This window comes from Motacilla alba, unplaced genomic scaffold, assembly GCF_015832195.1.
Source record: "Motacilla alba alba isolate MOTALB_02 unplaced genomic scaffold, Motacilla_alba_V1.0_pri HiC_scaffold_28, whole genome shotgun sequence".
NCBI classification, from domain to species: domain Eukaryota; kingdom Metazoa; phylum Chordata; class Aves; order Passeriformes; family Motacillidae; genus Motacilla; species Motacilla alba.
The window spans coordinates 4,958,162-4,971,294 of NW_024037374.1; the positions used below are offsets into that span (position 1 = coordinate 4,958,162).

Genomic DNA, 13,133 nt, shown 5'->3' on the forward strand with positions numbered 1-13,133 from the left:
CAAGCACTGGGGCTCTGAACTTTGTTTCCTATGGAAAGGAACCTTCCCTCCAGCACAGGCCAAAATTGCTACTTGTCCTCCAAAATTCCTATATGCAAGGGTTTCTTCCAGACAAAAGCTGCCAGGACAGACAGGTCTGGCTAGCCTTGGCCTCTGGTGGTCGCCTCTCTTCTGCCCTGAAAAACTGGGGCTCCACCCTTTTGTTCTTATGCAAAGTCACCATCCTTCTTCTCCAGGTGCCCATGGCTGAAATTTGGATTCTACCTCCATGAGTCCTGTATCCAATGATTGCCCCTATACAAAAGCTGCCATTACAGACAGGTCTGGCTGGCCTGGGCCTCCTGAGGGCCTGCTCTGACCTGCCTTCCAAACTCAGGGACTCCAAGCTTTCCTTTCTATGGAAAAGAACTGGCATTCTCCTCCTGGCACAAATGGCTGAAATTGGGATTCCACATGCAACATTTCAAACATCCAAGGGTTGCTCCCAGACAAAGCTGCCAGAACAGGCAGATCTATCTGGCCTTGGCCTCTGGTGACTGCAGTTCATCAGCCCCTGAAACACTGGGACTCCGTGGTTTCCTATCTGTGGAGACCATGGTGACACTGTGGGGTCTTGTGGCACCAAGGACATCACTGTGGCACTGCTGGGCCGCATGGTCCCAAGGGGCCAGTGTGAAGCAGCAGGGCTTGGTGGAACCAAGAGGCCACTGTTGCATTGCAGGGCCCCATGGAATCATGGAGACCACTGTGACACTGTGGGGCCCCAGGGAACCAAAGGGCCACTGTGACCCTGCAGGGCCTCATGGAAGCACTGGGCCATTGTGACACTTCAGAAGCAAGGAGAACATTGTGACCCTGCAGGGCCTCATCTAACCAAAGGGACATGGAACAGCTCTGGCTGGTTTGGCTTCCCAGGGGCCACCTGGCAGGTCCAGCTGAACTTGGAATGTTGAGGGCTGCCTCTCATCAGCCGCTGGTGGACTGGGGCCCTGTGCTTTCCTTCTTATGGAAAAGAACCATCCCTCATTCCAGCTGCCCGTGGCTGAAATTGATATTCCCCCTGAAAAATTCCCTGTATGTAGGGGTTCTCCCAGACAAAAGCTGCCAGGACAGAGAGCTCTGGCTGGCCTTGGCCTCTGGTGGTCATCTCTCATCTCAAGGAAGCCCTGAGGAAACGATTTGAACAGGTTTGACAACTGGAACATCAGTGAGTCTCATCCTCTGAAAAACTCAGATGCACTTCTGATCATATGTGCCTTTTTTTCCTCATTGTGAATTATGCATGAAATATTATTTTCAGCGAAAATGTATTTTTCTTTTCACTCTACCAGTGTTACCTGACAGAAAAAAAAACCTCCTCTACATGTGGATCCAGGTCACCTGTATAAGCAAACAAAAGAAAGAATTCAACAGGAATGATTTGTCTCTGCTCCCATCTGTCCCATCTCCTCTGGAGCTGAAGGTGCAGCCCCAGCCCTTGGCAAGGCTCAAGGGCTCACAAGCTCAGCTCCCACACAGAGAACTTGCAGACCCTGGGGTGCTCTTCCTGGCCCCTGCACGCTCAGCCAGGCTGAGATGGACACTGATGGTTTCTGTGCCAGGCTCTCTGAGCCCAGCCCAGCTCCCTGCAAGCTCTGCCAGCTGCCCTGAGCTCTGGGCAGCACCAAGGGCCTCTCCCCAGCCCAGCCCAGCCGGCTCTGGCCCCACAGCTCTGCTCAGGCCAGGCTGCTCTGGGCACTGCCCCACGGCCTCAGCCCCTCTCAAGGGCACAGCAGCAGCTGCAGCTGCCACAGGACTCAGCCCCAGCATGGGGGAATGGGCCTGGCCAAGGGAAAGGAGGCTCCCTGGCTGCCCTGCTCTCCTCTGCAGGAGATCCTGAGAGCTCTGCAGCCCCTGCTGCCATCCCATCTGCCCAGGGCAGCACAAGAGCCCTGGCCTTGGGGCCCTCAGGAGCTGCTCCTGCTCCAGGCCCAGGGCCCATGCCAAAGCTGGGGCAGCCACAAAGCTGTGCCCATTTCTGTTCATTCCTGCTCTGATGAGGATGGACCCTCAGCAACTTAGAGGTTCCATTATGAATTTTACTTCTCCAGAGGCTTGTTCAGCCTTCAGCTCTTCAGTTCAGGAATTCAGTGCTGGAGGGCTCATTAACATTTCAAAACACCCAAATAAGACAAGCCCCTGGGAATAATTTCATTTAAGGTCGACAAATTTTTGTGGTTAATTAGACAGATTTCAGAATTGTATTTGAACTGAATCTGCTATATTGGAAACAATGCAAAGATATTTTTTTTTCCTGTTTAGTTTTCTTTTCCTGTTTATGGATTGATATCAGCAATTTCCAGCTGATATTGATTTTAGCACATCCTAATGCTGTCTGAATAGTCATGAACATCAGGATGCTTTATGGCTGACAATCAATCAGACTTTGTCCCCACCCCACCATTTCCCTCATCCAACCCCTGGGACCCTGAGCAGCCTTGTGCAAATCTGAGCTTCCTCCACTGCAGGCTGCACCTGCAGCTTTCAGCTCCTTGGCACCAACTCCCACCTGCTTTTTTGCAGAAGAAGCTGCCTGGGACACACAGGGGGTCTGTGTTCTCCATCGCCTTCTCGGTGGCACTGCCTGGCTGGGATGAGGAGCCCCTCAGCCTTCCCTGCTCCAGGCTGGACAAGCCCAGCTCCCTCAGCCTCTCCTCACAGCCCAAGGGCTCCAGCCCCACCTTGGAGGCCCTTCCCAACCCTGCTCCAGCCGCCAGACATCTTTCCTGTCCTGGGGACCCCAAACCAGGCCCCAGTGACCTGGATAATCCACGTCCTTGCTGTCCTGGTCACACAGCCCAGGGTGCTCCTGGCCTCCCTGGCTGCCAGGGCACACGGCTGCCTCCTGCCCAGCTCCTGCCCACCAAGAGTTTTCTGCCAGGGCCTGGTGGATGTGGGCAGGGCTGTGGATGTTGTCTACCAGAACGTTAGCCTTTGACACCATGTCCCACAGCATTTCCTGGGAAAGCTGAAGCCTGTGGCTTGCACCGGTTCACCCTTCCCTGGGTTAGGAACTGGCTGGGTATCTGGGCCCAGAGAGTGGTGGGGACTGTGCCACATCCAGCGTGTGTCCAGTGGTGTCCCCGAGGGATGAGCGTGGGCCCAGTCCTGTTTAACATCTTTATTGATGATCAGCAGGAGGAGACTGAGCCCACTCTCAGCAAATTTGCAGATGACACCAAGCTGGATGTGAGTGTGGATCTGCTGGAGGGCAGGAGGGCTCTGCAGAGGGAGCTGGACAGGCTGGATCCAGGGCCCAAATCCAACAGAGTGAGATTTAACAATGTTGCTGTGGCTCTCCATAAAGAAGGATGCAGGACAGGTTTTATGATGCAAAAAGAAAGGATCCATCCCAGTTTACTTTGCATGTCCCCTTTTATAGGGTTTTTTAAGAACATCCCCTGTCTGTCACCAGTTTGTCAGTAACAAGGTGTTACCCTGCCTTCATTGGTCACTCAAATCCCCCATGTGTACGTGCAGCAAGAATTGATTGTAAAAATGGTTTTCATTTCTCCATGAAACGGTGCAAAAAGAGTTTATACAGGTTGCTAATGTTTATCGCAGTCCTAGAATTCTTTCTCAGGGAAAGCATGCTGTTTTCCACAGTCTTGGAGCTCTTTCTAAAGCAAACAAGTTGTTTTTAACTACTGCAGAACTCTGTTCTCACAAAGAGCTGTAAGATTTCTCATGGCTTCTGCTGGCTTGAGTCAGGATTCAGTTTGTAGGCCTTTGACCTGCTGTTTCACCACCACATAACAAGAGCAAGTGCCGGCTCGTGCACCTGGGCCACAACAACCCCTGCAGCGCTCCAGGCTGGGGACAGAGGGGCTGGACAGCGGCCAGGCAGAAAGGGACCTGGGGACACTGATGGACAGCAGGCTGGACATGAGCCAGCAGTGTGCCCAGGTGGCCAAGAAGGCCAATGGCTCCTGGCCTGGCTCAGGAATGGTGTGGCCAGCAGGAGCAGGGCAGTGATTCTTCCCCTGTGCTCGGCACTGGTGAGGCCACACCTCGAGTGCTGTGTCCAGTTCTGGGCCCCCCAATTTAGGAAGGCCATGTAGGGGCTGGAGCGTGTCCAGAGAAGGGCAACAAGGCTGGTGAGGGGTGTGGAACACAAGTCCTGTGAGGAGAAGCTGAGGGAGCTGGGGATGTTTATCCTGGAGAAGAGGAGGCTCAGGGAGACAAGGTGGTGTCAGGGCACATGTTGGACTTGATGATCTCCAAGGGCTTTTCCAACTTTGTTGCTTCTGTGACTCTCAGGAACCACCCTTGGAGCAGTGGCAGGATGAGCCCTGGGCCTCCCCTTCAGAAGCTCCAGCAGCCCAGGTCCCTCAGCTTCTCCTGCCAGCCCCAAAGCCCATCCTGTCAGTGCTGCAGAGCCTCTGCAGCCCCTCCTCATTGCCCAGAACAGGGAGCCCCACAGGCAGACACAGCAGCCCAGATGTGCCCCCTGGCCTGTGGTGCCTCTGGCAAGGGAGCAGCACGAGGCACTGCAGCAGCCTGCAGACAATTCCTACAGCACTTGTAGGATGATCCTGCTCCCCAAGGGATGTTCCCATGGTGCCAAGTCAGGAACTGCAATGGGGAGTGGGGCCAGAGAGGGAAGGGCAAACAGGGATGGGCTGTTTGCAGGGGAGGGGGCAGGGGTGGGCAATAGGAAGAAATCTGGATCAGGGAAGAAGAAAGAAAGCAAAGATGAAGCCAAGGAAATGCTTGGGGCTGTTTGGGAGTGGCTGCCAGGCAGCCCTGGCTCTGAGCAACAGCGTCTGCAGTGGGACAGGAAACTCCCAGCTCATGGGAACAAACTTTCTGGCTGACTGCAGAGGCCACGACAAAGCTGAGTGCTTTCCCTGCCATCCCCCAGCCCTTCCTGGCCCCAGGGGCTGATGGCATTTGTGCTCCCTCAGGTTCATGTCCCCACACCAACAGCATGGGGGTGCTCCCGCCTGCTGTGTGCAATGCAAACAGGGGCTCCTGAGCCAGAGCTGCCGTGCCTGTGCCTGCAAGGATGCAGCACCTGTGGGATCTGGGGGAGAGGCCAGGGCTGCAGAGGGGGGATGTTGTTGGCAGCTCCATGAGGACGCTCTGGGATGCTGCCCTGGGCTGTCCAGCGCACTGGGGATGGATCAGCCCCTGCTCTGCTGCTCCTTCCCATCTGCCCAGGGCCCTTGCAGAGCCCCAGCCATGCTGTTTGCTCCCAGCCTGCCCACGGCCACCCTGGGGCTGCTCACGGGGCTTTTCTGTGCTGAGCCTTGGCCTGGGCGTGTTCTTGAGAGAGCCTGGGCAAGGAGCCTGGAGCCCCCAGGCCTGGCCTGAGGCGTCAGCGCTGCCCCAGCAGTGCCCATGGCCTGTCCCTGCTGCAGCCCCGGCACTGCCACCCCCAGCACTGTGCCCGGCCCCGAGAGCACTCAGGCCCTACAGCAACACCAGGGCCACCAGGGCAGCGGGGCAGGGCCACGGCAGCAGCACTGGCAGCACCAAGTGCTGCTGCTGCTGGGCGCAGCTGCTGTGCCAGCACTGATCTGCCCCCAGCTCTGCACACAGACATTGCTGCTGCAGCTCCAGAGAAGGCAACAAAGGGGGCATCTCTGCAGAAAACATTGTTTAGAGATCCTTTATTTCACTTGAAGCCATCAAGGGCACAGCTCCTCATTGACACAGTCTATGGGTCACAGGAAAGTTGGAGAGAAACAAAATGATAAATGGCACAAACAATGCCCTCTCATTGTGGACAATATTTAAAAAGCTAAACAATGAAAAAGAACCTCCAAAATGAAAACCAACAAGTACTATCAAAGATGACTTTTATTACAAGACGTATGCAGAAATTGGAAACCAGTTTAGTGTTTCTGAAAGCATTCAGTCATCAGTCTCCCCACTGCAGCCTTGAGCTCCTGGTTCCTCAGGCTGTAGATGAGGGGGTTCAGGGCTGGAGGCACCACCGAGTACAGAACTGACAGGGCTAGGTCCAGGGATGGGGAGGAGATGGAGGGCGGCTTCAGGTGGGCAAATGTGCCAGTGCTGAGGAACAGGGAGACCACGGCCAGGTGAGGGAGACAGGTGGAAAAGGCTTTGTGCCGTCCCTGCTCAGAGGAGATCCTCAGCACAGCCCTGAAGATCTGCACATAGGAGAAAACCATGAAGAATAAACAGCCAAAAGCTAAACAGGCACTAACAGCAAGAACCCCCAGTTTTCTGAGGCTGGAGTGCGAGCAGGAGAGCTTGAGGATGTGTGGGATTTCACAGAAGAACTGGCCCAGGGCATTGCCATGGCACAGGGGCAGGGAAAATGTATTGGCCGTGAGCAGCAGAGCATTGAGAAGGCCACTGGCCCAGGCAGCTGCTGCCATGTGGGCACAAGCTCTGCTGCCCAGGAGGGTCCCGTAGTGCAGGGGTTTGCAGATGGACACGTAGCGATCGTAGCACATGATGGTCAGGAGGGAAAACTCTGCTCCAAGGAAGAAGACAAGCATAAATAACTGTGCAGCACATCCTGAGTAGGAGATGTCCCTGGTGTCCCAGAGGGAATTGTGCATGGCTTTGGGGACAGTGGTGCAGATGGAGCCCAGGTCGCTGAGGGCCAGGTTGAGCAGGAAGAAGAACATGGGCGTGTGCAGGTGGTGGCCGCAGGCTACGGCGCTGATGATGAGGCCGTTGCCCAGGAGGGCAGCCAGGGAGATGCCGAGGAAGAGGCAGAAGTGCAGGAGCTGCAGCTGCCGCGTGTCTGCCAATGCCAGCAGGAGGAAGTGGCTGATGGAGCTGCTGTTGGACATTTCTTTACTCTGGGCATCGTGCACTTTTGAAAGAAGACATTGACAAGCTGAGAAAAACTTCTTTGAGTCAGTCCTATGTATTTTATTTGGAATCCCATCGAAATTACTTCTCTTCATGTGAGGGTTCTTTCCTAAAGATTTTTCAGTTTGAGTTTGTGTTGTTGAGTTGCTTTTTCCTCTTCAGCATTGCTCTCAGTTGAACACTGGGGAGACCAGAGGGAAAACAGGGGTCCCTGCGCCCCAGTGCAGTCAGACCTGCTGCATCGCATACAGGTGTCCTTTGGTCATCACACCTCCCTCTATTTCAGAGTGATTGCACTTAAAATGCATTTTAAAAAAGAAAAAAAGAAGTGGAGTTTTTAAAGGGTATAGTTTCAAAGTCAATCTCTCTAAACTCTTCTCTCTTTCCCTGTGCACCTGAACAGGAAGGGATATCCAAGGGTTGTTCTGGCTCTCTGCTGCCTGGAGTTGTGCCTACAGGGAGCTGTTTCTCTCTATCCAAGCCTTGTCCTTGCCAGTGCTGCCAGAGCCCAGCCCAGCCCTGGGGGCTCAGCTCTGCCCTGCAGACCCCTCCCAGCACAGGGCACTGCCCAGGGGCATCTCCCTGGCAGCAGGGCCTGAAGGGCAGGGCAGACAAACAGAGATGCTGCAAGCCAAGGTGCTGCAGCTGCTGTCTGTAGGGAGAGGAGGCTGAGGAGGCACTTTCTGAGGGAGATCTGAGGCACATCTGCTGATGCCCAGGCTGACAGAGCAGGAGTCTCAGTGACACAGACAAAGCTGACAGCCCCTTTCCCTTGCCTTTAGGAGAAAGCTGAGAGCAGCCCTGGCCATGCAGCACCATCTCCAGAGCAGCAGGAATCTGCCCTGATGGGGGTGGCTCCTTCCACCTCCAGCTTCTCCCCTGCAGCGTCCATGGGGAGCTGCCAGGCAGGCTGAGAGCTGCCCCTGGCAGGTGGCACATGCCCTGGGCTGGCCACGAGCCCTGAGGGCTGCAGGAGCTGCTCTGCAGGACAGCCCTGGGCAGCCCTGGCTGCAGCCCCAGCTTCACCCCCTGCAGCCGTCCTGACACATCCCCCAGGCTGTGGGGTGTGCCAGCTTCAGGAGATCCCTCCAGGAGCACAGGGGACATTGCCCTGCATCCACACACTCACCATGTAGAGGGCTGTGGAGATCTTTCCCCAGGTGAAGTCTCAGCACAGTGTCTTCCCAATCCTGATTGCCTTCAGCCTGTCTCTGCCTGGCTCCTCTCCCCTCAGTGCCTGCAGGCAGAGCCCTCAGCCCTGCTGGGCTGGGAGAGGAGCTGGTCCTGGCAAGAGCTGTTCCTTTAAAGCTCAGCAGCACAGACACAGCACAAGGATTTTAATGAGCCTCTTGGGGTTTTGGTGTTGTTTTCATCAGACTCAGTCCCTGAGAGTGTCTTCAAAAAACTTCTCAAGAAATCAAATTCAGATGGAAACTCCAAAGTTTCTTGAAGTTTTAATGGGTCCCACTGAGGAACACGACTGAGAAAGTGTCCCCAGGTTCCAGGTAGAGCAGAACACTGGAGGCAGTGATGACAGCTGGGGACAAACAAGGCCAAGGTGTCTGTGGTGCTGAGCAAAGCTGGATGTGTTTCAGGAATGCAAAGGGCCAAGGCCTGAGCCCCAGCCCCTGGCCAGGCAGATGCTGTCCCTCCCTCCTTGCTCAGGGCTCTTCCCGGGATGGGCACTGCCATGTGGGGATGTGCAATGGCAAGGGCAGGAGCATGGGGCGGCCCCTGCCAGGCTGCTGAGCAGGGCCAAGGAGGCAATGAGGCCCCAGGCCTGCAAGGGTCACTTGTCTCCTGCTCCTGCCTCAGGCCCAGGGCCAGCAGCCATGGCCCAAGTGCTGCCCAGGTTGGCTCTGTCAGGGCCTTGCAGCTGCTGCCCATGCCTGTGCCCTGTGCAGCCCAGGCTGTGCCACGGTGTCCCTGCCCTGCGCCTCTGTCCCTGCAGGCTGTCCTCATGCCCCGGCTGCCCCACCTGGCTGGCCCCTTCCTTTGCTGACAGCTCTGCCTCCTGCCTGCCTCTGCCTGCCCACACAAAGCCTTGGGCTGACCCAGGCTCCTTCTGGGGGACGTGTTGCACCACAGCCCTGCCCTATGGGGGAAATTTCTTTTTCCTTGTGTCCTGGACCTCCCCTGCTGCATTTGTGGTATCATTTCTCTATCTATCTGTTTTCCACTATGGAGAAAAAGCTCCCCCATTTCTGAATTCACCCTTCAAGCCCTGCCCGGCCACTCCTGTTCTGTCCTCAGTCTCTTCACAAATGAGCCCTGGGCTCTCAGCCTCCATATATGGGTCATGTTCTTGAGGCCTGCAAACCCCAGCCTGGGAGATCTTTGGGCCCTCTCCAAGGTGGGAGGGTTGATGCAGATTGCAATGTTTCAGATGAAAACATTCTGCTCATAGTCTAAGAAAATCACCAGAGGCCAAGGCCAGGCAGAGCTGTCTGTCCTGGCAGCTTTTGTCTGGGAGCAATCCTGGGATAGATGGAATTTTGGCCGCCTAATTCCAATTTCTGCCATGGGCCCTGGACAAGAAGGTAATTTCTTTTCCATAGGAAGGAAGGCACAAGTCCCGGTGCTTCCAAGGCAGATGAGATGTGATCACCAGAGGCCAAGGCCAGCCAGAGCTGGCAGGTTTTTGTCTGCGACATGCCCTTGCATACAAGAAACTTTTTAGGGCAAGTACCAATTCTGTCCATGGTTGTCGGAAAAGAGGGGAAATTCTTTTACACAGGAAGGAAAGCATGGAGCCCCAGTGGTTCATGGCAGATGAGAAGCACCCCTTGACATTCCAAGATCAGCCGGTCCTGTCAGGTCCCCCCTGGGAGGCCAAATCAGCCAGATCTGTTCCATGTTCCCCTCATTCCATGGGGCCCCACAATGTCCCAGTGGCCCCTTGATTCCATGAGGCCCTGAGGTGTCACAATGGCCCCTTGGTTCCACAAGGCCCTGAAGGGTCTTAATGGTCTCCATGGTTCCACGAGGCCCCACAGTGTCAGAGTGGTCTCTTGGTTCCATGAAGCCCCGCGGTGTCACCGTGGCCCCAATGTGTCACAATGGTCTCCATGATTCCACCAGGTCCTCACAGTGTCACCGTGGTCTCCATAGGGAGGAAACAACCGAGCCCCAGTGTTCCAGGGGCAGATGGGCAGCAGCCACCAAAGGCCATGGGCAGCCAGATTAGGCAGTGCTGGTAGATTTTTTTCTAGGAGCCATCCTTGGATATTGGGAATTTTAGAAATGGAATATAAATTTTGGACATGGCTGCCTGGAGGAGAAGGACAATTCTTTTCCATAGGAAGGAAAGCACGGAACACCGGTGTTTCAGGGCCAGATGAAAGGCGGCAATCAGAGGCCAAGGCCTGCGAAACTCTCTCCTGGTACCTTTTGGCTGATAGGAACCTTTGGATATTTTTGAACCTTTGAATTTTGCAGGTGGAATCCAAATTTTGGCCATTTCTGCATTGATAAGAAGGATGGCTGTTTTCCACAGCTAGGAAAGCACAGAGCCCAAGTGTTTCAGGGGCAGAAGCAAAAAGAGAAGGCCCCTGAGAGGCAAAGCCAGACAGACCTGTTTGTCCTGGCAGCTTTCGTCACGGAGGAATCCTTGGACATACAGAATGTGGGAGGTGGAATCTCAGTTGTGACCATGGGCACCTGGTCGAGATGGATGGTTTTTCCATATGAAAGAACAGTGTGAAGTCCAAGTGCTTTGAAAGAAGATGAGAGGCGGCCACCCATAGGTCACCTGTCTCTCCTTTCACCTGTCACCTTTCCTCTGGGGGAAATCCTTGGACATATGGAATTTTGGAGGTGGAATCTCAGTTTTGGCCATGGGCACCTGGATAGGAAGAAGAGTTCTTTTCATTAGGATGGAAAGCACAGAACCCCAGTGTTTCAAAGGCACATGAGAGACAGCTCTTTGGAAACCAAGGCCAGCCAGACTTGCCAGTCATGGCAGCTTTTGTCTGGGAGAAATCCTTGGATATAGGGAGTTCTGGAGGTGGATTCCCATCTTCAGCCATGGACACCTGAAACTGAAAGTTGTTTTTTTCCCCATAAGAAAGAAAAGCCCGTGGTCCCAGTGTTTGAAGGGCAGATGAGAGGTGGGCCCTGGGTGGCCAAATGTCCCGGGTTAAGTGTGTATTCTATTTGCCATCTGTTAGAGGTGGGGCAGTTATCTTCTGTTAACTGGGCAGTTTTCTTTATCTCTCCCACTACCAATCCTCCCCCCAGGGAGAAATCTTCTGTTAATGGGCCATTGAGTGTCACTGCATGACTGATAAAATTACAGCATCCCATTGTGAGATCCTCCAGCCAGAGGGAGGAGCCAAGCATTCCTACCTGGATATCATCAGAGATTTTGGGGTACCAGAGCTGCCTTTTCCTGCTGGATTCCCAGAGGAAGACCAGGCCTAGCTACATCACCACTGGATCTTCAGAGGAAGACTCCACCCTTCTACAGGATCACTGTTCCAACAGAACCACACCTGTCACTGCAGGGGGGCTGCACTCACCATTTAATGGGACTGCTACCAACACCCTGACCAACAGGCTGTCAGGTTGTATTCTGACTCTGTCAGTGCTTTTGGTTTGTTTGTACTATTGATTTGTATTTTTTCGTTTTCCTAGCAAAGAACTGTTACTCCTATTCCCATATCTTTGCCTGAGAGCCTTTTAATGTCAAAATTATAATGATTCAGAGGGAGGATTTTTGTGTGCTGCTTTAGAAACCTTGTTAAGTGTCTCCATGTGGTCCAGCTTGGTTTGGGTGGCACGTGGTCATGGCTGTATTTCTCCCATTTGCAGGTCCTTATCTAAACATGGGTCCTATAACTACGGCTACTGTAGCTGTAATCCAGTTTGTTTTATGGCTTAATTATGTGAGGATTTCATGGATTTGTAACTGCCTCTGGAAGGCAGGCACATGGATTCAGAGCTATCACACACTGACTGTAGGGTTTTGGGGTTTTTTTAATGATGGTACTTAATGTGAGGAAATGACACCAGGGAAAATTTTCTCCCAGCCCTTTAACCATCTCTTTGGGTGTGCCCCAGCAGTTTTCAAAGGGTTCAGATCCACTCTAAATGCTAATGATATCATACAGCGGTTGGTGTTGCTGATAGGCCTGTTCTATTTAGCATTCAGAGATAAGGCAAGATTAACCTGGATAACCACCCTGACACTGAGCCCAGAGACCAGGGATGCTGCTGCCCCAGAGCCTGACCCTGCCCCTCAGCCCACCTCAGAAATGAACCACCCAGACTGGGTGGGTGTTCTGGTGGAGGAGATAGGCCAGATGCTGAAGGAGTACATTTCCCCAGCTGGTGAGAAGCCCTGTCCCTGCCTCAAAGAGGGAGAGTCTGATGGTGCAGCAGTGGAACCCACAGATGTTACAACTGTCCAGGTTCCAGCAGAGCTGCAAGGGCAGTCACAGCCAGCAGCAGCTGCCCGTGTGGAAACAAGGAGGTCTAAGATGAAATCAGAGCACCCAGATAAGGGTAAGAAAGGAGGGCCCTCACAACCTGCAGGGGAGCCAATGGTTGAGATCATCACTGAGTCCCTGATGTACGAAAGTCTCCATAATCTGCACAAAGACATTGTACGACGAGGACATGAGGCTTACACCGCCTGGTTACTCTGCGTCTGGGACCTCATGGGTACAGGCGTGCAACTGGATGGTGGTGAGGCAAGGAATCTGGGGCCCTTGACCCAGGACTCAGGTATGAATCAGTTTTTTGTAAGGGAGTCAGGGTCCCTTTCCCTCTGGGAGTGGCTTTTAATGAGTGTCAGAGAGAGCTTTGTCCACAGGGAGAGAATGCAGGAGCACCACCATAGAATGTGCTGGAAGATCCTTGAGGAAGGGATCCAACAGCTGAGAGAATTGGCAATATTGGAGGTACTCTTTGGGAGGGATGGACAGCATGATATGACCCCAAGAAGGTCAGATGCACAGGGCAAATGTGGAGTCTGGCATATCTGGGGCCATCTCAATACACCACCTTCATTGCAATGACTGATGCCAATAACAACCGAGAGGCAGTGGGTTCTGTTGCCAACAAGGTTAGAAATGATGAGAGTATGATCAATGGCCTGATGCAGGCTCATGTCTCTGCTGTGATTAAGAGCCTCCTAGAGGAAATGAAGGAGGAGCTGAGGAAGAACAGCTCCCATATGGCACCAGTGCAAGTCACAGGCCCCAAAGTCAGAGCTCAATGTCTTCCAGCTAGAGAGAGAGGGTACACCCCAAGAGATGACCTGTGGCTCTTCCTGCGTGACCATGGACAAGACGTGG

The 13,133-nt window shown here is 53.9% G+C and overlaps 1 protein-coding gene across 1 annotated transcript; it reads right to left on the bottom strand.

The window, feature by feature from the left end:
- Positions 1-3,964: 3,964 nt before the first annotated feature.
- On the bottom strand, positions 3,965-8,122 carry LOC119696435 (olfactory receptor 14J1-like; the record flags this gene model as incomplete). Its single annotated transcript, XM_038126173.1, has 3 exons — positions 7,964-8,122; positions 5,903-7,130; positions 3,965-4,230 (listed from the first exon to the last, which is right to left on the bottom strand). Coding segments are annotated over exons 2-3 (1,293 nt in total), but the record flags the coding sequence as incomplete, so codon positions are not given.
- Between the last annotated feature and the right edge of the window lie 5,011 nt (positions 8,123-13,133).